The 20,363-nt window shown below is 40.9% G+C and overlaps 1 protein-coding gene across 1 annotated transcript in view; it reads right to left on the bottom strand.

The window, feature by feature from the left end:
• Nucleotides 1-20,363, bottom strand: part of LMBR1 (limb development membrane protein 1) — a 93,662-nt gene that overhangs the window by 10,572 nt on the left and 62,727 nt on the right. Inside the window, exons 9-13 of the mRNA XM_069958891.1 lie at nucleotides 20,099-20,171; nucleotides 9,854-9,934; nucleotides 6,262-6,338; nucleotides 5,929-6,006; nucleotides 1,037-1,110 (exon numbers count right to left, since the gene is read on the bottom strand). Of these exons, the coding sequence (XP_069814992.1) occupies nucleotides 1,037-1,110; nucleotides 5,929-6,006; nucleotides 6,262-6,338; nucleotides 9,854-9,934; nucleotides 20,099-20,171 (383 nt within the window). The remainder of the gene's footprint in view (nucleotides 1-1,036; nucleotides 1,111-5,928; nucleotides 6,007-6,261; nucleotides 6,339-9,853; nucleotides 9,935-20,098; nucleotides 20,172-20,363) is intronic.

Consider the following 20,363-nt stretch of genomic DNA (forward strand, 5'->3'; position numbering starts at 1 on the left):
GTAATAAAACCTGTGACCTCTGATCACTGCTGTTAGACAAGATAGTCGGCTGTATATAAACAGTGTGTGTATATATATATATATATATATATATATATATATATATTTTTTTTTTTTTTTTTTTTTTTTTTTTTTTTTTTTTTTTCTGGAGAATCTGACTACAGTATGGGAAGCTTAAAAACGGCTGCATCCCCACTGTATGTGGCAACCTATGAAGGGCAGAGCAAACTACAGATGTCTGGGGTATGGAAAAAAAGAGATATGGTAAAGTGGCGCTGTGCCCAGAAAAACACACCTCTTTCACCGGTCTGGCCCGCCCTTGTATCCTACCAGTATTACTGTACCTCCTTCTCTGCCTCTCAGATCTCACTGCTGTCTGATGTTCTTAATGAAATTTTGTGTGTGTTGGGAGAGGGGTAGTCTTATACGGCAAGTATATCAGTATATCCCAAACTCTTTATTTTAACTGGAAAAGTTGGGGGTCGTTTTATATGGCGGAAAATATGATATTATATATATATATATATATATATATATACATACACACACCATAAACTGGCCACTGCCCCTGTATCTTTCTCATGATAAATGTTCTTCTATAACAATGATGGCAGCGACACCTGCAGGCAGCAATACAGGAGCAAATGCAACTTTTCTTATAGACTAAAAATATTTTTTTTAACTCAAAGCAGATCATTAGGCTTCTCACATACTATACGTACATTTTAGTTAGAAAATGGACCATATTGTTTACAGAAAGTGCATATAGACAAATCAGTATATCTTTTTTTTATTTTTATTTTTTTAGAATGTTGTGCCGGATCCGTGACACAATGAACACTGGTGGCACCCTATGGGCCCACTGACTTATAATGGGTTCCTTTAGTTTCTAATGATTTATTTATAAAACATAGCACTATCTACAACACAATTTTTTCTATAAAAATACTGAATTATTTACTATTTTAAAAAAAGTTGTTCATCTACAGTATGAGACACATGAATATATACAAGTAAACCAGCAGACAAAGGATACAATATAAGAATGATTTCCAAAGTAGCTCCAGCAAATCCAAAAGTGAACAATGATGCATTTCCAATACCCGCTCCCTGAAAGAAAGAAAAATAACTAATTTGCATATATAACATTACTAAATTTAATAAAATATAATAAATGTCCACTAATAGTAACAAATTCACCCTCCAGTCACTAAAACAAATCTCAACCTTTTATAGAAAGAGATAAAAATGTTGTGCAGATTAATTTTACAGCAAGGTAATAGGGGCATATTTGAATGTTTCTGTAGGTCTGAATGCCCAAACTAAAAAGATCTAGGATACTTATATTTGCCTAAGGGGGCACCAGCCATCTCCCCATCATCTCACGTGAGGGCAGCACTAACAACACAGGTCCTGCACACCGGCCATGTTTAGTTCTGGCAGCATCACCATGACAACCACACATGCTGTATGTAGTGAAGATACTGACAGATACAGGTCCGTTGTAGGACGTGTGCAGGTTGTTTTAATGTAGTGCATTGTACTATGTGTGTCCCTTTTAGGTCTGTCAAAAAGTTGTGAGTTATGTGCTGGTTACAGGGCCGGTCTGTAGTTACATCTACAACAATGTGTGTCATCTCTAAGCTTATTTATTATTCTTAGTGCCCGAACCATAAGCTGCTTGGTCACAGGTGTGTTTAATAACATCTGCAGTAATGCGCATTGAGAGTCATTAAAGGGTTAATACATCAGCTCACTGTGGGCATCTGTAGTAACCATGGCAACCATGACATGGACAATCGCTTATGTCATAGAGAAGATTCCATAAAAGCAGGGCCCGCTGCCTGGATCAGCGCCATCTTGGATGCACCACAGGACCTTGAGATAGACTACTGTACTCTCTCCTACCCTTGGTGTAATTTGGAGGTTCTAGCAAGGGGGGAGTACTTCCACCTAGCCATAATAAGGTGACAGATATGGCAGCCAGATTTCTCTCACATCCGGTGTAGTATATTTACAGTCGATTTTTATGTTGTTGTCTATAATTCAGATAAAGTGTACAAATTCTTAAATTATGTTATATTGGTATTACCCTCTAAGCCCAGAGGAGGGGCAACTCTCCAGCCATGGCTCCCTCGAGGTTTCCCCCACAGGGGGTTTTTCCTCACCCAAGAGCTGGAGGGTGACTCTTTCAGTGTCATGTGAATTTAAATAAAATTGTGACATCTGATTACAATGTGTTGTATTTTTGTGTTCTTTGGTTTCATTTATTTTGCTTGGGATTTGGGGTTCCATCTTATATTCCAGGGACAGGGGATCAGCCGGTATCTCTCTATGGGCTCACCATCAAAACTGGAAATTCTGGAAAAGGATTGGGGCTTAGAACTCATTTAATCAATACCCACTTGGACAGTGCCCCATGGAGGAGGCTGTTTAGGACACATCACACCTTTATCTGTATGTGAATGTATGCTATATAGTATTTGTGCAACTGCTGGTTTACACATATTAGGCATCAATTGTAGGCTTACCCTACTTTCCCAGGTGCCTGAATGTCAGTAATGCCTATTGAGGCAGAAGGAATTATTTACAGACTGTCTAGGCATAAGTGACATACATGATGGATTCGAATTTTTGTGGATCTATACCTAGCCTTCCATGAAGTAGATTTAATGTTAAGCCGTCTCTATTACACCTCCATTCCATGTGGTTTGTTACCCAGCTTTCCTGGGACCCTGAAAGGTAAATGAGCCTAACTAGGTACATTTAGAATTTTGCAGTTTTATCATAACATGGTAGATCTGTCATTTACAGCTTCCCAGGGATACTCACCCAGCTTTTCCTGGCTCCTAGATAACAAATCTTACTACTTATTCTAGAATATGAGAACTGGGAACCTAGGCAGATATGGCGGCCTGGGAAAGCTGAGTAACAACCTGTGTGGAGCTGATATGAAGGGTTAATTAATCATATGTCAGTGATATATTGTGGGATCTGGTCTGTAGTCATCACTCAGCTTTCCCAGCAGCCTGAATGGAAAATCTGTCTAAATGTATGAGGGTGATTTATCACTATATAACTAGGCAAATTTGGAATTCGGCAGTATTGGAAAGCTGAGGGGGGAGGGCACCAGGGGGCAATTTTGTACAGGGCACTATGAAGCCTAAGGCTGGTCCAGCTACGGTAGAAAGAACCTGTGGACAGGAGTGGCATGGTTTCTCAAAGACAGCATCCATGCTTTTCTTATTCTTAATATTACAAGGATTTTCTGTGAATGAACTATATTAAGATCATGGTGAGGACCTACATGTACAGAGCTAGAGCCAACAATTGCATCACACATGCACAAAAAAATAAATTTTTCGTAGCCTTCAAAATAGTAAAAAAAATTCTCATTGTCTATCATTCACTCCTCATTATCAGGAAATCTTGACTTCAGTCGAGCCCTGTGTAACCTATGGAGAGGGGAGGGGGGAGACTGGTCGCCAGCAGAGAACAAAGAATTACACAGTGGGACCTGTGTGAAAGCCAGTACTCAGAGGTCAGAGAGGTCAGTGCTGACTTCAGAGGAGATAGCCGGGCGATGTAGCTGTAAGTGATCTCTTTGTTGTCCTGTATTGGTGCCTCATCTCCCTCCACCCCTCCCATCTCCATAAGAGAACCATGAAGACAGGGGGGAGAGCTTCTAACTGCTTTTTCATGATAAAAATGCATTTTTCGGCTAATAAACCCAATTACAAAGTTTCTTAAAATCGCCTGATTTCTGCAAAAGAAATTTAAGCGTCAGTGACACTTTAACAGTGTCTGAAAATGTGAAGTGTAACTACTAAGGGAGGAGAGGTTCTCTATGAAAAGCTTAATGATTGTTGCTTAACATAAATTAATTCCTCCAAACGATGAGATCAGAGCACTGGCCAGACTCCAGCTTTTCTGACTTTCAGACATCCACCGAAGCTGTCGTACAGGTATCATGAAAAAAAATCTAGGACAGGTTCTAAAGGAGAATGTGCCACCGATGCCAAGAAATGTAAAGGCAGACAACAGCTTGTTTCATGAAATTGTTCCTTACACTGGTGCAGGTTTCTACACAAATACAAAGCCGACAAGCAAAAAGCTCAGTGGTTAATTTATATAGACACAAAAAAAGCCTACAGATTATTTTACAAAGAGGAGAAATTCAATTCCTTCCGTGTGGGTAGTATCAAAAATACAGAAACTATTTATTTTTATGGTTAAAAAAAATATTAGAAAAGGTAAATGTTATGTAAAGACCTTATGTACAAAGGCTGTTCTATAATTCATACCTTGGACTAGGATATCATGAACAGCTGCCTGTTCTGTCCTATGTTTTTCTCTGCCTACTATGAAAAAATGATGGTAGGACTCCAAAGGATATTCCCTATATTCCCTATCCAAGGGGTATCCCTAGGAATATCTAAGGGTAGCATAAGCGACAGAAAATCTGAACAGAATGATGTATCACTTACATTGTTCTCTGCAGCTGATTCGGAGATATCCTTACAGATAACAAAGACAATAACTAATCCTCCCCATTATGTGCTTGTGCTCAGTAGTCCTGGATATTCTTGAGCACCAGCTCCCTTTGCTCACCAGCTGCTGATTTTCAGTTGTGTATCTATGCTGTCTATAGACAGACATCTGTCAATCAGCATCTGGAGGGTGGAGCGAATGGTTCGGCACAAAGTCCGTTCTCCTGCATATTAGGAGAATGGCTTAATAGTATGATGTAAGTAATACACTGCTCTGTTCAGTATTTATGTCACTAGTTTATGCTGCCCTATTAAAGGCTACTACAGCTACAGATGGTATACATCCCAATTCATTTCTATGGTGTCCTAACCTATACAAACGGCACTCAGCTAAAATGTGATGGGAAAACCCCCTAATATGCTACAAGTCAAGTCCAAGTCTGACAGTTGTTTGTCTGCCATCCATATGCACTCACATCAGCCTGTCAAGGGGGATAAGGGCTGTTCTGGTTAGATAGATGTTAGGAGACACATGGTACCTTTCAAATATCCGCCAATAAAGTAAAAAAATAAAAATAAATTTTATTCACCAAAGCGTTCCCAAGCTTCTAATGTGCTGCAAGCTGGAATGCCCCTTCACTCCCCCTCCCATTCCTATTCCTGCTTGAAGCTAAGCTGCAGCTGACTGTCAATCAAGCAGGAATATGGATGGGAGGGGATTAGAGTATGCAGCAGATAAGGAGCTTGGGAATGCCTCTCTGACACTTTAAGTGAATAAAATAAAAAGAAATACTAAGTATTTTTTACTATATTAAATTAATTTATTCAAGCTTTTGGCCACTTCTCTGTGTGGACAGCGCTGACCTAGAGTACCTTATTTTCTTTTTATTTTATTCACTTATTCTCTCCACGGGCCCCATTATTTTGGCAGCATCCTGTGTTTTTGGTACAGTCAGCTCAGCAGTCCCTAGAGGTAGTAGGCCCCTATACAGTGGACTGTTACTAAACAAGACCCTGGATTCGGATTTTTTACCCTGTTGAGGGGTGATATGCACAAAGCCCAAGTGGCATCCAGGTGAGCACCTTCTCACATAATCCTTATCCTTGGTGTATTGAGGTATCACACGAGGCGCCGGTGCCCGCTTTTTTCTTCTTTTTCTCTCCCTTGTCTCTGACACTTTGGACAGAAGAATAAAGGCATTTTTCTATGTTCTGGCAGCACAGACAGATATATGAAAGGTACCATATGTCTACATGTTCTAACAGCTATCTAACAGTGTCAGCAGTTTGCAAAATGAATTGCAGCTGACAGATTCACTTACAGGTTCATCTACCAGTCCTCAGTGATCACCAGTATTATTTCAGAAGAACGACACAGATATTTCTGCTTTAAAAAATATATATATATATATATTGGTAAAACCCACAATGATTTTACCTTGGAACCCTTTGGCATTGCCGTCTCATCAACTAGAAGACGCAGGATGTTCAAGGTCACCAAAATCACTGAGAAAGACTAAAAGGTAAATACAAAGCAATGAATATACTTCACTATGACCGCATGATTTATTTCAAAAGGCAAAAAAACTTGAGCCACAGAGTGATGGCTGAATAAAAATCCACGACAAGCAAGAATGATGGTACATTTACTTTAACCTCAAGTGACTCAAAAATACTAACCAATTATAATAATAATAATAATAATAATAATAATAATAATAATAATAATAATAATGACAGTTCTATAAAAGGTATGATAAAATACTGTTACCGTTGCAATGAGGAGCAGTATCATTACAGCTGGATAGACCAAGTTTCTCTCCCAGGCGGAAGCTTTCTTGCGTCTTTCTGTAGAAAGAAAGAAAAAAAAAACTTATAAATGATGGTGACCAATATGTAACCACAAGTATCTGAGGAGTCAGATGATTGTTGGAAAGTCATTTTTATATTAAGGGATAAAATGACTTTTGGTTATGTTTAGAGATCCATAAAAATTTGCTTTGCTGGACATACACTCACCGGCCACTTTATTAGGTACACCATGCTAGTAACGGGTTGGACCCCCTTTTGCCTTCAGAACGGCCTCAATTCTTGGTGGCATAGATACAACAAGGTGCTGGAAGCATTCCTCAGAGATTTTGGTCCATATTGACATGATGGCATCACACAGTTGCCGCAGATTTGTCGGCTGCACATCCATGATGCGAATCTCCCGTTCCACCACATCCCAAAGATGCTCTATTGGATTGAGATCTGGTGACTGTGGAGGCCATTGGAGTACAGTGAACTCATTGTCATGTTCAAGAAACCAGTCTGAGATGATTCTAGCTTTATGACATGGCGCATTATCCTGCTGAAAGTAGCCATCAGATGTTGGGTACATTGTGGTCATAAAGGGATGGACATGGTCAGCAACAATACTCAGGTAGGCTGTGGCGTTGCAACGATGCTCAATTGGTACCAAGGGGCCCAAAGAGTGCCAAGAAAATATTCCCCACACCATGACACCACCACCACCAGCCTGAACCTTTGATACAAGGCAGGATGGATCCATGCTTTCATGTTGTTGACGACAAATTCTGACCCTACCATCCGAATGTCGCAGCAGAAATCGAGACTCATCAGACCAGGCAACGTTTTTCCAATCTTCTACTGTCCAATTTCGATGAGCTTGTGCAAATTGTAGCCTCAGTTTCCTGTTCTTAGCTGAAAGGAGTGGCACCCGGTGTGGTCTTCTGCTGCTGTCGCCCATCTGCCCGAAAGTTCGACGTACTGTGCGTTCAGAGATGCTCTTCTGCCTACCTTGGTTGTAACGGTTGGCTATTTAAGTCACTGTTGCCTTTCTATCAGCTCGAACCGGTCTGCCCATTCTCCTCTGACCTCTGGCATCAACAAGGCATTTCCGCCCACAGAACTGCCGCTCACTGGATGTTTTTTCTTTTTCGGACCATTCTCTGTAAACCCTAGAGATGGTTGTGCGTGAAAATCCCAGTAGATCAGCAGTTTCTGAAATACTCAGACCAGCCCTTCTGGCACCAACAACCATGCCACGTTCAAAGGCACTCAAATCACCTTTCTTCCCCATACTGATGCTCGGTTTGAACTGCAGGAGATTGTCTTGACCATGTCTACATGCCTAAATGCACTGAGTTGCCGCCATGTGATTGGCTGATTAGAAATTAAGTGGTAACGTGCAGTTGGACAGGTGTACTTAATAAAGTGTCCGGTGAGTGTATATCTTATTAGAGAGCCATTCAATTACAATGGAAAGAGAAATAGTCTGTTTTAACCCTTTAAGGACGGGGCCAATTTTCGTTTTTGCGTTTTCGTTTTTTCCTCCTTGTGTTTAAAAGGCCATAGCACTTGCATTTTTCCACCTAGAAACCCACATGAGCCCTAATTTTTTGCGTCACTAAATGTACTTTGCAATGACAGGCTGAATTTTTGCATAAAGTATACTGCGAAACCAGGAAAAAATTTAAAGTGTGGTGAAATTGATAAAAAAAAAAACGCATTTCTTTTATTTGGGGGGACTGTGTTTTTACGCCATTCGCCCTGGGGTAAAACTGACTTGTTATCCATGTTCCTCAAGTCGTTACGATTAAAACGATATGTAACATGTATAACTTTTCTTGTATCTGATGGCCTGTAAAAAATTCAAACCATTGTTAACAAATATATGTTCCTTAAAACCGCTCCATTCCCAGGCTTATAGCGCTTTTATCCTTTGGTCTATGGGGCTGTGTCAGGTGTCATTTTTTGCACCATGATGTGTTCTTTCTATCGGTACCTTGATTGCGTATATGCGACTTTTTGAAAGCTGTTTATTAAATTTTTTCTGGATTTAATGCGACCAAAAATGCGCAACTTTGCACTTTGGGAATTTTTTTGCGCTTACGCCGTTTACCGTGCGAGATCAGGAATGTGATTAATTAATAGTTCGGACGATTACGCACGCGGCGATAGCAAACATGTTTATTTATTTATTTACTTTTATTTAAAACCTGGGGAAAGGGGGGTGATTCAGACTTTTATTAGGGGAGGGGGCTTTTTACTAATAATAACACTTTTTTTTTACCCATATACTAGAAGCCCCCCTGGGGGACTTCTAGTATATACACTTTGGCTGCAGCCGAAAACAAACGAGTGCCGAGCCGGGCACGGCGCCATCTTGGAGAGGTCCCCGGCCGGCAGCAGGTACAGAGATCGCTCCTCCACTAGACACCAGGGATAAGCTGCGTCCGGTAATCGGATGCAGCTGTCATGTTTGACAGCTGCATCTGATTACTGTATTAACGGGCACGGCGATTGGACAGTGCCCGCTAATACCTGCGGTCCCGAGCTACAAGGGGCACCTGGAACCGCGGCGGTTCATAGCGGGGTCGCCGTGTGGCCCCGCTCTGAACACCTCTTACGGGCGAAATGCTTATAAAGTGCTTTTTCCCTGCACTTACTACTGCATCAAGGCTTCACTTCCTGGATAACATGGTGATGTCACTTCCTGGATAACATGGTGATGTCACTTCCTGGATAAAATGGTGATGTCACGACCCGACTCCCAGAGTTGTGCGGGCTGTGGCTGCTGGAAAGGATGATGGCAGGAGGACACTGAGGGACACAGGGCACTGGAGGGACACTGAGCATCCCTCTGCCATCATCCTCTCCAGCAGCCACAGCCCACACAGCTCTGGGAGTCGGGTCGTGACATCACCATTTTATCCAGGAAGTGACATCACCATGTTATCAGGAAGTGAAGCCTTGATGCAGTAATAACTGCAGGGGAAAAAAGCACTTTATAAGCATTTACCGTAATAAGTGAATATTGGGGATTGTATCCCTTTTGGGGGGGCAACACAATACTTTAATAAAAAATTTCGCCGGACTTCTCCTTCAAAATTTCAGTCTCTATTATTACATGTTCTTAAAACTAAAAGAAGGGGAAGCTACCTCCAAACGGTAGTCCAAGAGAGCTGCTTTGTATATCCTTCTTCCCAGAATTCTCAGTGGAGGAGAAATGGACTAGAAGAGTCCATACACCTTTATGCTCCCCTTTGTGCTCTCCTCAAGGAGAATCAAAACCACTTTGGTCCTTTGAAACTTAAGACCAAATTATCCAAATTTGCTCGTTTCTAGTGGTGCTTTCCCCTCTAGGAACATTGGCAGCTGACGGTATAGCCATACAGATCATGCAGACACTCACCTGATCTGGCTTATAATCACTAGAATTTGACCATGTTTTTAATGAAATAAATTCTACAGATTGTAAGCTAGATCGGGTGAGTGCCACAAATTTTCTTAGTTTGGAGAATAGTTTGGATTATTCATTTTTAAGTTGTTACACACGATAACTGTTATTTACTAACCGAGTTTGGATTTCATAGCCTTTGCATTGATAAGATCGTGCTCAATCCTCTTCATATTGTTCTCTAATATAGAATTTCCTCCTGGAGAAAAAAAAAAAAAAATCACACAATGCTTTATGTGTATATACTGTACCTACATAAGTCATTTTGAGCTTAAGCTATGTCAAATACTGAATATACACTATCCAACGAAGAAATTAGCGTTGATATGGATAAATAATTCTCTAACTTTATTGAAAGTATGAAGATAGGATTAAAATACAGAATGTTAAAAATTTACAGACACATTCATGGATGATAGAAAACCTTGCACAAAGCTGAACCCTGCTCATAGCAATAGTAACATAGGTGGAATCCTACTGGTGGTTTGGTAACATAATAAAGTGTATATACTGTAGTATACAGCCATCCAACTAGCTCAAGATAAGCAAAGATATCAAACATGCTTAAAGGGGTACTCCGGCGAAAATCTTTTTTTTTTTTTTTTTCAAATCAACTGATTCCAGAAAGATTTGTAGTTTACTTCTATTTAAAAATCTCAAGTCTTCCCATACCAATCAGCTGCTGTATGTGCTGCAGGAAATGGTGTTTTCTTTTCAGTCTGACACAATGATCACTGCTGACATCTCTGTCCCAGAGAGGAACTGTCCAGAGCAGTATCAAATCGCAATAGAAAACCTCGACTGCTCTGGACAGTTCCTGTCTCGGACAGAGGTGGCAGCAGAGAGCACTGTGTCAGACTGAAAAGAAAACACCACTTCCTGTAGGACATATGGCAGCTGATAAGTATGGGAAGACTTGACATTTTTAAATAGGAGTAAATTACAAAATTTATATAGCTTTCTGAAACCAGTTGATTTAAAAGAATAAGATTTTCGGCGGCGTGCCCCTTTAATAGCTACAAAGCATAACCTCAGATAGCTGCATAAAGTAGACAGACAAAACCAAAATCAAGTAAACGGTAAAAAGGAAGTTGAAATAAGCCAAACTAAACCACGTATACATATGGTAGACTGGACATATTTTGGTAAATGGAGTTGAGGGACATTTTCCAAGGGTCCTATTACACGGAGCGATTTTTAACAATTAACGACTAACGATAAACGATCGCAAAGGAGATTGTTTATCGTTAACCTGAAATCGTTCACCATATTACACAGAACAATGGTCGTTAGTTACAATTGTTACTACGATCATTATTGCGATCGTTACTATGATCGTTTACTCCTTCTGATCCCAGCAAAACAATGAACAATGTGCAATTACACTGAACGATTAGTGAACAATGCGAAAGTTGAGCGAACGAATGTGGAATTACAGCGAATGATTAGCGAACGATTAACGATAATTTTAGGTTTAGATCTAAATCGACGATCAATGACATATGAACAATTTTTCGATCGTTGCCCGCAATTACACAGAACGATTATCGTTTAAATTCGAACGATTTTTTGCACGATATTCGTCCTGTGTAATAGGGCCCTAAGGGACAAGTCCAGTACATTGCCTATAGACAGTGAATAAGGAGTTGAGCTGTGCATGTGCACTACGGCTCCATTCATTTGGGGGATAAATGACCTCCATTCTCCGGATGAAGGTCCATGCACTCAGCTAGTTATCCCCCATCCACATAACTTTTTATCTTGAGATAATCCACACTTATAAGGGATGGTGCGCTAGACAATGCATTCAGGTGGCAGGCACATTAAGACAAATGTAATTTGTCAAATCCCTGGCATTAATCGAGGCACCAAAATCTCTCCGAGTGGTGCCCATTATATAGTGTCATAATAGTCTAGCCAATAGATCAAGTTGGTAGACGTGGCTTGCACGGACTAGTTCTTAAAAATGATGGATTCTCCGTACAAACCACAAAGCAGCTCATTTAAGGTCAATTTAACTGTATTATTTTGTTTTTTCTTCCAGCCCCAACATCGGGTGTTCGTACCTCAAAGGAAACAGTAAGAGTATCTATTTGCCTTCCCTTCAGGTGATTGGCAGCTCTACACCAATTAGTTTGAAATTACACTGTTACCAGCGTGCAATAAAAACAGCACCTTTCATCTTTGTTAACTTTGCAAAGATACCGTCTAACCCAATAACTTTGATCAAATCCAGATTTTTGATCCTGCCACACCCGTCTCTGCGGATTTTGGAAAATCAATAGCTGCAGGCGTTCCCTTTTTAATTTAATATACAGGAAAAAAATTCCCTTTGCTCTATTCTTCTTGATAAAAAAAAAAAAAAAAAACTGATGCTATATGTGAAACTTAAGATGTTGGAAAGTTCCAATCTTGTTTTTTGGGGGGAGGGGGGTACGTGGACAAATCACAACTCTTGATTGTGTTAGGAAGCTGAAAGCCAACCCTTGGGTGCGGAGCGAGATGGCACATAATTATACATTCGGCTACAGAGATCTTCTGAAACTTCCTATGTATAATTTGAGTGTAATTAGATATTAAGGAATTCACCGGGGTTAATCAAAAGGCAAAGTGTCAGGGATTTGTTTGTGTACTAGATAAGCGCCGACATTCCTGATGTTTTACAGCATCGCGTTATAGTCATTCTTTGAACACCGACTTAATCGTAACGTTATACTCCAAAGGCGTTACGTGTTCACCTTGACTCTGTCCATCCCGGGTCACTTACTACACAGGTGAGGTTAGTCGTACTTTATAGATTGGGTTTTCAACATAAAGACTAAAAATAAAAATAAAAAAAATCGATGTATGTTTGTATTAGTTATTTCTAAAGGTGTCTAAACATATAACAGATTGGGTCATCTATTGATCACCTATTGTTTGAATCAAGCTTTGTTGTTAAAGGGATTGCCTGGGACTTAAACTAGCATTGCATAGACTTCTGTGGGTGTTGTATGTTCTATTTACACTTTCATTATTTATTTCTAGCTCTTTTTGTATACTCAGGCTCAGTGACCATTTGTGAATTGTTTACTTCCTTTGATGTCACGTTCAGTATCTGTTTCCAGTTCCTTCCACTGAACATGATCACAGGTGGAGTTATCAGGTGGGTGGGGCAAGGGTTCTTCCCGCATTCGTTTTAGCCCTGCCCCTGTAGGCGGAGTGAATAGATTTAATATAAGAGCTCAGGAATTCCAGCTCAAGCACCTGATGACTCCGCCTGTGATCATGTTCAGTGGCCACTATGCCTAGTAGTAAACTAAAACTTCCTGTTCTGTTGAGTCTCCTCTAGGTCTCCTCCGCTAAGTGATGGACACAGTGGTATCTTTTGTTGTCAAGAATAGCTCTACACTACTACAATTCAGAATGCCAGTGTGAACAAAATAAAACAGCTGCTTCTTATATGAGATAGATAGATAGATAGATAGATAGATAGATAGATAGATAGATAGTAGAAATCTCCACGGCACTCCGATGTAGTCAAAACAAACGTGATTTATTTCATAATGAAACAGAACAGCAAAGTGTCAAATAGCGACGTTTCAACGACCTCCGTCGCCTTTTTCAACGACCTCCGTCGATGCTTGAAAAAGACGTCGGAGGTCGTTGAAACATCGCTATTTGACACTTTGCTGTTCTGTTCTGTTTCATTATGCCTACATCGGAGTGCCGTGGAGATTTCTACTATATACAAGTCAAGTCGTGGTCTCGACTTCCCGCAGGCACCCAAACATCTCCTGGGTGGTGCTGCTCCAAGATACAGATTATCTAGATAGATAGATAGATAGATAGACAGACACCATCCCAGTACTGGATTAAAAGCTACACTGCTTGCTACTACTGTATAATGTCCTCTGTGCTGCGGTTTCCTGAGGCAGTACTATAAAAGATACATGGATGCAGGATCCGCTCTTGTGTAATTGCAGTGTATAGGGACATCATAGCAGCCAGTCTTTACCCACTTTGGAGCAGAGCTCAGGGACAACTTACACTGGGTGTATAAAATACCCTAGAATTGTATGGGGGCAAAGAAAAGTAAAATGTAATTTTCTGCTGGACTGGATAGAATTTATCACCATTTATACCCGGTCTTACTTAAGTATTAGACCATGTTCACACAACGTAAGGGTCATATTAATCATGGCCGTTGTTGCCGATTTGAACAACGGCTGTGATTTATATGAACCTTACATTGTGCTGCCTTCTAAGGGATCCCGGCCGGAGTGTATACACATAGGGGGACATTTATTAAATCCAGTGTTTTCTGCGCCGGGCGTAAAAATGTCCACGCAGCCCCAACAGTACGAAGATTTATGTCGAGGCGCACTGCCTCTACATAAATCCTGCATGCACCAGTGTGTGCACCAGGAAACCTACGCCAGCTCAGAATAAATTTATTTATAAATAAATTTATTTATAAATAAATTTGCCATTTTACGCCAAAAAATACAACTTTGCCCTTTATTTATTAATTTTCCCCCATAGTATACACTCCGACTGAGATCCCTAGCGGCGCCGCAAGAAACTGACACGTCAGTTTTCTGCTGCAGTTATTCATTGATTAGTGGCCACAGAAAACCGCATGCTCTACTGTGTGCAGTGGGCAGTTCAGATGCGGGCGCACACAGATGCGCCTGCATCAGAACTCAGCGGCGCTAACGATCATGATGATCTTATCTGACACTGGCTGTCATACAGCGTCTGAACATGGCCTTAGGGTGCGTTCACACATACAGGACCTGCTGCAGATCCTGTACGTATGAACGCACCCTCACAAGTAAAATACTGAGTAAAAGAAGATGCGTTACCAGTAACATCTTCATCTTGGCATTAGCATGCAAGCACCAGAGTAATATCAGCATGTTCCTTTGATTAATACGTCTGCTGATAAAGACACTCTGGGCAGACACTAATCCTTCAGTGAATTCAGAACAAAGTACTAATGTACAGCCTTTCAGAACTTACAGCTTTGTAGTGAGAACAACTGATTAACATTTTATTGCCTGTTCCGCAAAATTAGAAGTGAATTTCCTTTAAAATTATTTTCAGCAAAGCTAAGAATTACCGCAGACACTTCCAGGGACATGTGAGGGTCTACTGCTTAACTTGTTAAATGACTGACCTAACCAGACCCACGCCACAAGCAACCTGGTGATAGGGGATTCGCTTTTTTATGCTCATACACTACAGAGCCTAAATGAATGTAGAGACCCTACAGTCCTATAGGCAATGTGTGCCATATGCATCAATGAGCCTTGGTGGCCCATGGCCCATTACCAATATGCACTGGTTAATACATACCTAAAGTGGTCCAAGAAACGCCTCACAAAAACAGGGGTATTGGAGATGCTCTGACCCAGTCAACTAACCATTACATTATGGCTCTAGTCACAGTCGCTCAGCTTCTAACTAGAGATGAGTGAACCTTGAGCATGCTTTGTTTTATCAGAATCAGAGCATGCAGCATTTGATTACTGGTGGCTGAAGAAGTTAGATGTAGCCCTAAAGTTGCCTGGAAAACATGGGTACAGGCATAGGTCATATTCATGTTTTCCAGTACTCCCTAGAGCTGCATCCAAATTCTTCAGCCACTGGTAACCAAATGCTTCGCTTGGGCTCAGAAGAACTAGTGTGCTCAAGGTTCACTCATATCTCATTTTGAAGCCCTTATTATACGGGGAGGAGCAAGCGAGTGCCGACCTGTTAGGTCAGTGTTCACTTGTTGTTTCTCGTTCCCCGCTCACTTCCAGCGCTATTACACGCGCCGACAGCAAGCAGGTAAGTGTGGGGAGGCCCATAGGAGATTGTCTGGGGAGCTCATAGGAGATAGTGGCTGTCCGCTGCCGCCCCTCCTATTACACAGAGCGACAGCAGCAGATCCAAGTAGTTTGTCTTTCAACATGTTGAAAGACAACGATCATACATGTTGGCTGATCGTTGCCTTTTATTACACTAAGCAATTATCGGCTGTACTGGCCGAGAATCAGTCAAATACGGGCGATAAACACTTTGTGTAATAGGGCCTTAACACGTCAACCTTAAGAACTGTTCATTGCTGCCTAATAATATCCCAATCTTTGCAGGTGCTACTGTCTTAATATAATCAGTATTATTCATTGCCCGTTCGGTGTATATTCACATGTATTGCATTCAGTAATGGTTCCTGCTTCCTAACCTCTAATACCTTTATGGCCAATCTGGAATAGTATTGTGCAGGCACATTATTCCTTGCTGCGATAGGCATTGTTCACCCCATTGTGAATGGCTGCAGGAAACGAAAACAAGTGCCTGATGACAACCGCTGCTCTTCTGCTATCATCTAAGTAACTTGTCCTTTCACCAGCTAAAAATATTTAGTACGCAAGGTTAAAGTCAAGGGAACTAATGGTGTGCCAGTCGGAAGAGCTTTCATCACTGGGAAACAGGTGAACTGAAGTAGAAAGTGAAGCGGCGAATCAGTTCCTTGATATGAGAAGCCACTTGTGTGCAGAACGTGTTTCCTCCGATGTCACAGTCTCTGCAGGCTTCAGTGCGGGGAGCTTTTTGCTGAGCAATCCTCTATCGATGGAGTAGTAAATCTCGGCTGTGCTGATGTAATTGATGTTTTAGCTTCTCATTGATTACTTAGATGGTGTAAGTCAGAATTTGTGATACTCATTAACCACAAATTCCACATCTGACGTCTCTTTTTTTCCCCCCCTTCTAACTAGATTTAATTCACATATTGAAACTCAACCAAATTTTTTCTCTACTGCATTGACTTCTAAAATTATCAACTTAGAAGTTTTTTGATATAAAAGGGGTTATCCCGGTTTAGAAAAACTGTGCTACTCCTGTCCCCAGGTTGTGTGTGGTATTGCAAATCAGCTCCATTTACTTCCATGGAACGGAGCTGAAATACCCCCCACCCAAACCACAGGAGAGGTGCTGTTTTTTTAAAAAAGTAACTATTGTTTTCTAGTCCTGGATAACGCCTTGAAAGCTTTTTTTGGGGAGACCTAGACCTGCTGTTCCTATTTATACTGATACGCTCTTGTATTCAGAATTCTATTTTATTGGTGTATCCTATTCTCAGCAACTTAATCCTATTCAAAGGATTAGTCATGAATGTATATTCCTGCAAACCTCTTTAGGTTGGATTTGGTGACCCAGTGTCGTCTTAATTTCTTTAACCTTATTATTAACTATGAATTTGTATCTCATAATGTAATCGTATATTGCTAGCATTAAAGGGGTATTCTGCTCAAACAAAACTTTTCATATGTTGCTGCCCATGGTGAGACTAACAATTCCTTCCATACCTGTTATTATCTATTCAGTTTCCTTTCCCCAGTTCTGAGCTGCTGCTTTCTGCTGAAGACACAAAAAAACTGTGTGAGCTTTCTTTTAGTCTCCCCCTCCCTTCTGAGACAGCTGATATAAACAAGTCCCTATCTGCAATTGTGTAGCAACTTTGTAATATCAGGAGTGATAAACACAATTTATCAGCAACTTGACCTCCTAACATTACAAAGACACTACAAAGTTGCAGATAAATCCTGCCAGGGACTTGTTTACATCAGCCGTCTTGGAAGGGAGAGGAGGGGGAGGGGGAGAGAAAACCTCATGCACAGATTTTAGTGTCTTCAGCAGAAAGCAGCAGCTCAGAACTGGGGGAAGAAGACTGAATAGATAATAACAGGTATGGAATGAATTGCTAGTCCCACCATAGGAAGCAATATATGACAAGTTATGTTTGAGTGGAATGCCCCTTAAGGATTGTGGGGTTCAGACCTCTAGGCCTCCCATTGATTTTTACAAATGAAGGGGCTACAGTCAACTTTCCTGGCCACCCATCTGTGCAGGGACCTGCATTTAACCTATTTCACTTGAGCAGACCTGTGCTGCATATTTTCTGGGCTAGGACACAGCTTAGTAGGGACCTGTCTCAGAATCAGCAGTGGTCACAGAGGTTAGACCTCCCCCTCAATAATAATCAAGCAATGGCATATTAGTTACCTGACTAAACTAAAAAGACACAAAGCCATTAAATCCAACCTATAAACCTACTGTGTTGATCCAGTAGAATCCCACTCATTGTATTTCAGACATCATATATCCCCAATCATCACAGAATCTTGTGGCAGACATCTCACGTCGTCAGGCCCTTTACCGATGCTATGCAATTTATCACGTCTTGTAATGTTCATTCATGATATTCAGCCTGTGTGAAAGGTCCAGGGATCAGCCGACGAACGAGTAAAAGATTGCCTGTGTGGTTACCTTGTTGTGGTGCCAAACACCGTAACATCTATACATCTGTGGTTGGGTCTGGTATTAAGATTTAGCCCATTCATGTGAACAGCCTTGGCAGGGCAGGGCTGGACTGAAGTACCACACATACAAGATGTCATTGTGCCAGGTCCTGGAGTTTCCAACTTTTCATTCTGCTCCATGGTTGGTCCCAGGGATCAGAGCCACATAGATCAATCTCTGAAGTTATTTCAACAATGTAACACTACAGAAAACCTTCATCCAGGTAAAAATTACGTGGGTTATGTCACCCTTGTTAACACAGGGATAGAAATGCTGATTTCATCCCCTTATTCTGGGATGTAGTGTGGGTTTGGAGAACCTCCACCCAAACGCATGAAGCACGGCCAGAGAAGAGTGACTGCTACCGCTGCCCGCTGATGACTGACAGAATTCCCTATCAATGTACAGGAAGAAATCTGTTGATCCTTGGTGGGTGATTCTTTTCTGGTTATGTGTGTCTGTTTTGGGGTGTAGGTTCTCCGAAACTTCACTATATCCTGAAAAATAAGGGATTGTCCACCTAAATGTAAAACGATCCACTATCCCTATGTTGGTGAGGGAAGTATAACCGAGCTTATAGGTTCCCTTTAACTTTTTAATAGGATAAGTATAAAGACGTAAAATCTCACAATGATAGTCTATGGTTAGAGAAGTACATGCATGTAGCACATAAACATACAAACAAGGCTCTTGTTCAGCACTGACCACACATTGACAGATGTCTATTGTCCATCAATCATCATTTGTCAGTTCTTAATGTAGCACTTTCAACTGCACAAATGGAACCAAAATATGCGAAATATGTGCCCAGAAACCCCAGCACCATACACTAGAACAACAGGGATTAGTAGATGTGAGCATGCCTTACACATCAGTCAGGGGCTAGAGTTTAAAGTGCCAGAAAACAATCCCGGTGACTACTTAGCAGACAGGACAGCCAACTTGGGAAGTGATTTTCCTGGATGGCCCACCTGCAACTCCTTATCAGCCAATATGTAATTGTGTTTTTTTCCCAGATTGTAAAGTTAATTTAATAAAATGAATCAAATAAAATGTTGAAATCTTGTAATGAAAAAACAGAGTATAGTAAGTGTCCAGTTACACGTAGAGCTAAATCGCTTATTCGTTTAGCGAATGACTGATTTTTTTTTTCTTTTAAAAGATTGGTGCTTAGACGAGAAGATAAAACGCTATGAAAAGTTGTTAATGTGATCACAATAGCGTTCGTATATATACTGTGAATGAGCGTAATTGCGTTTGTATATATACTGGAATGATGAGTGTTTACACTGAAGAGTAAAAGGGGTGATCCAGCGCTACAAAAACATGGCCACTTTTCCCCCTCTCTTGTCTCCAGTTCAGGTGTGGTTTGCAATTAAGCTCCATTTACTTCAATGGAACGGAGTTTGAAACTCTAGAGACAAGAGAAGGGGAAAAATGGCCATGTTTTTGTAGCGCTGGATAACCCCTTTAAGAACAATTTGCAATGATGTCAGCTCAAAAGATGCGATTAACAACATACGAACAAATTTCCGTTCGTTGTTTCATTGTTGCCGCCTTTACAAGAGAAGATTATGGCTTAAATTCAAACGGTTTACCGATTTTTTGAACGATAATTGTCCCGTGTAAAAGGTCCTTTAGATGCCATTCATCAAGGAGGCATCTGATTGGCTAAAAATTTTATTCTTCAGTCGGACAACCACCTCAAACATCCAGCTAATGCAATGAAGAACTATCTTCAGTGTAAGGCTCAGGGCACACGGAGTAAAACTGGCGGAATTCGAATCCCGCCAGCCTCTGTGACATACTGGCAGCCTATGGGAGGCTCGCGCGCCTCCTCTCTCCGAGCTGACCATGAAGACGGGGGGGGGAGAGCTTCAAACTGCTTTTTCATTATAAAAATGCATTTTTCGGGTAATAAACGCAATGAAAAAGTTTCTTAAAATCACCTGCACTATTGATTTCTGCAAAAAAAATTAAACAACAGTGAGACTTTAAGAACTAAAAATGAGATTAACATTGAAAATACCATTGAGCTTTCTTTGCAGCGTCTCCTCCTGCAGACTTATGATGTATATCTGCTCATCAAGGTCTTCAAGGATCTAAAACAACACAAAAAAAAAAAATATTGAAGCATTTATTTCAGGATTAGAAAAAAAACACAGCTACTTTCTTTAAAAACCAGCGCCAACCCTGTCCTCAGGTTGTGTGTGGTATTGCCATTCAGCTACATTCACGTCAATGAAACGGAGCTTCAAAACGACAATCAAACTGAGGACAGTAAGGGAAAAGAG

Source organism: Dendropsophus ebraccatus, chromosome 2 (assembly GCF_027789765.1).
Source record: "Dendropsophus ebraccatus isolate aDenEbr1 chromosome 2, aDenEbr1.pat, whole genome shotgun sequence".
In the NCBI taxonomy this organism is placed as follows: Eukaryota; Metazoa; Chordata; class Amphibia; order Anura; family Hylidae; genus Dendropsophus; species Dendropsophus ebraccatus.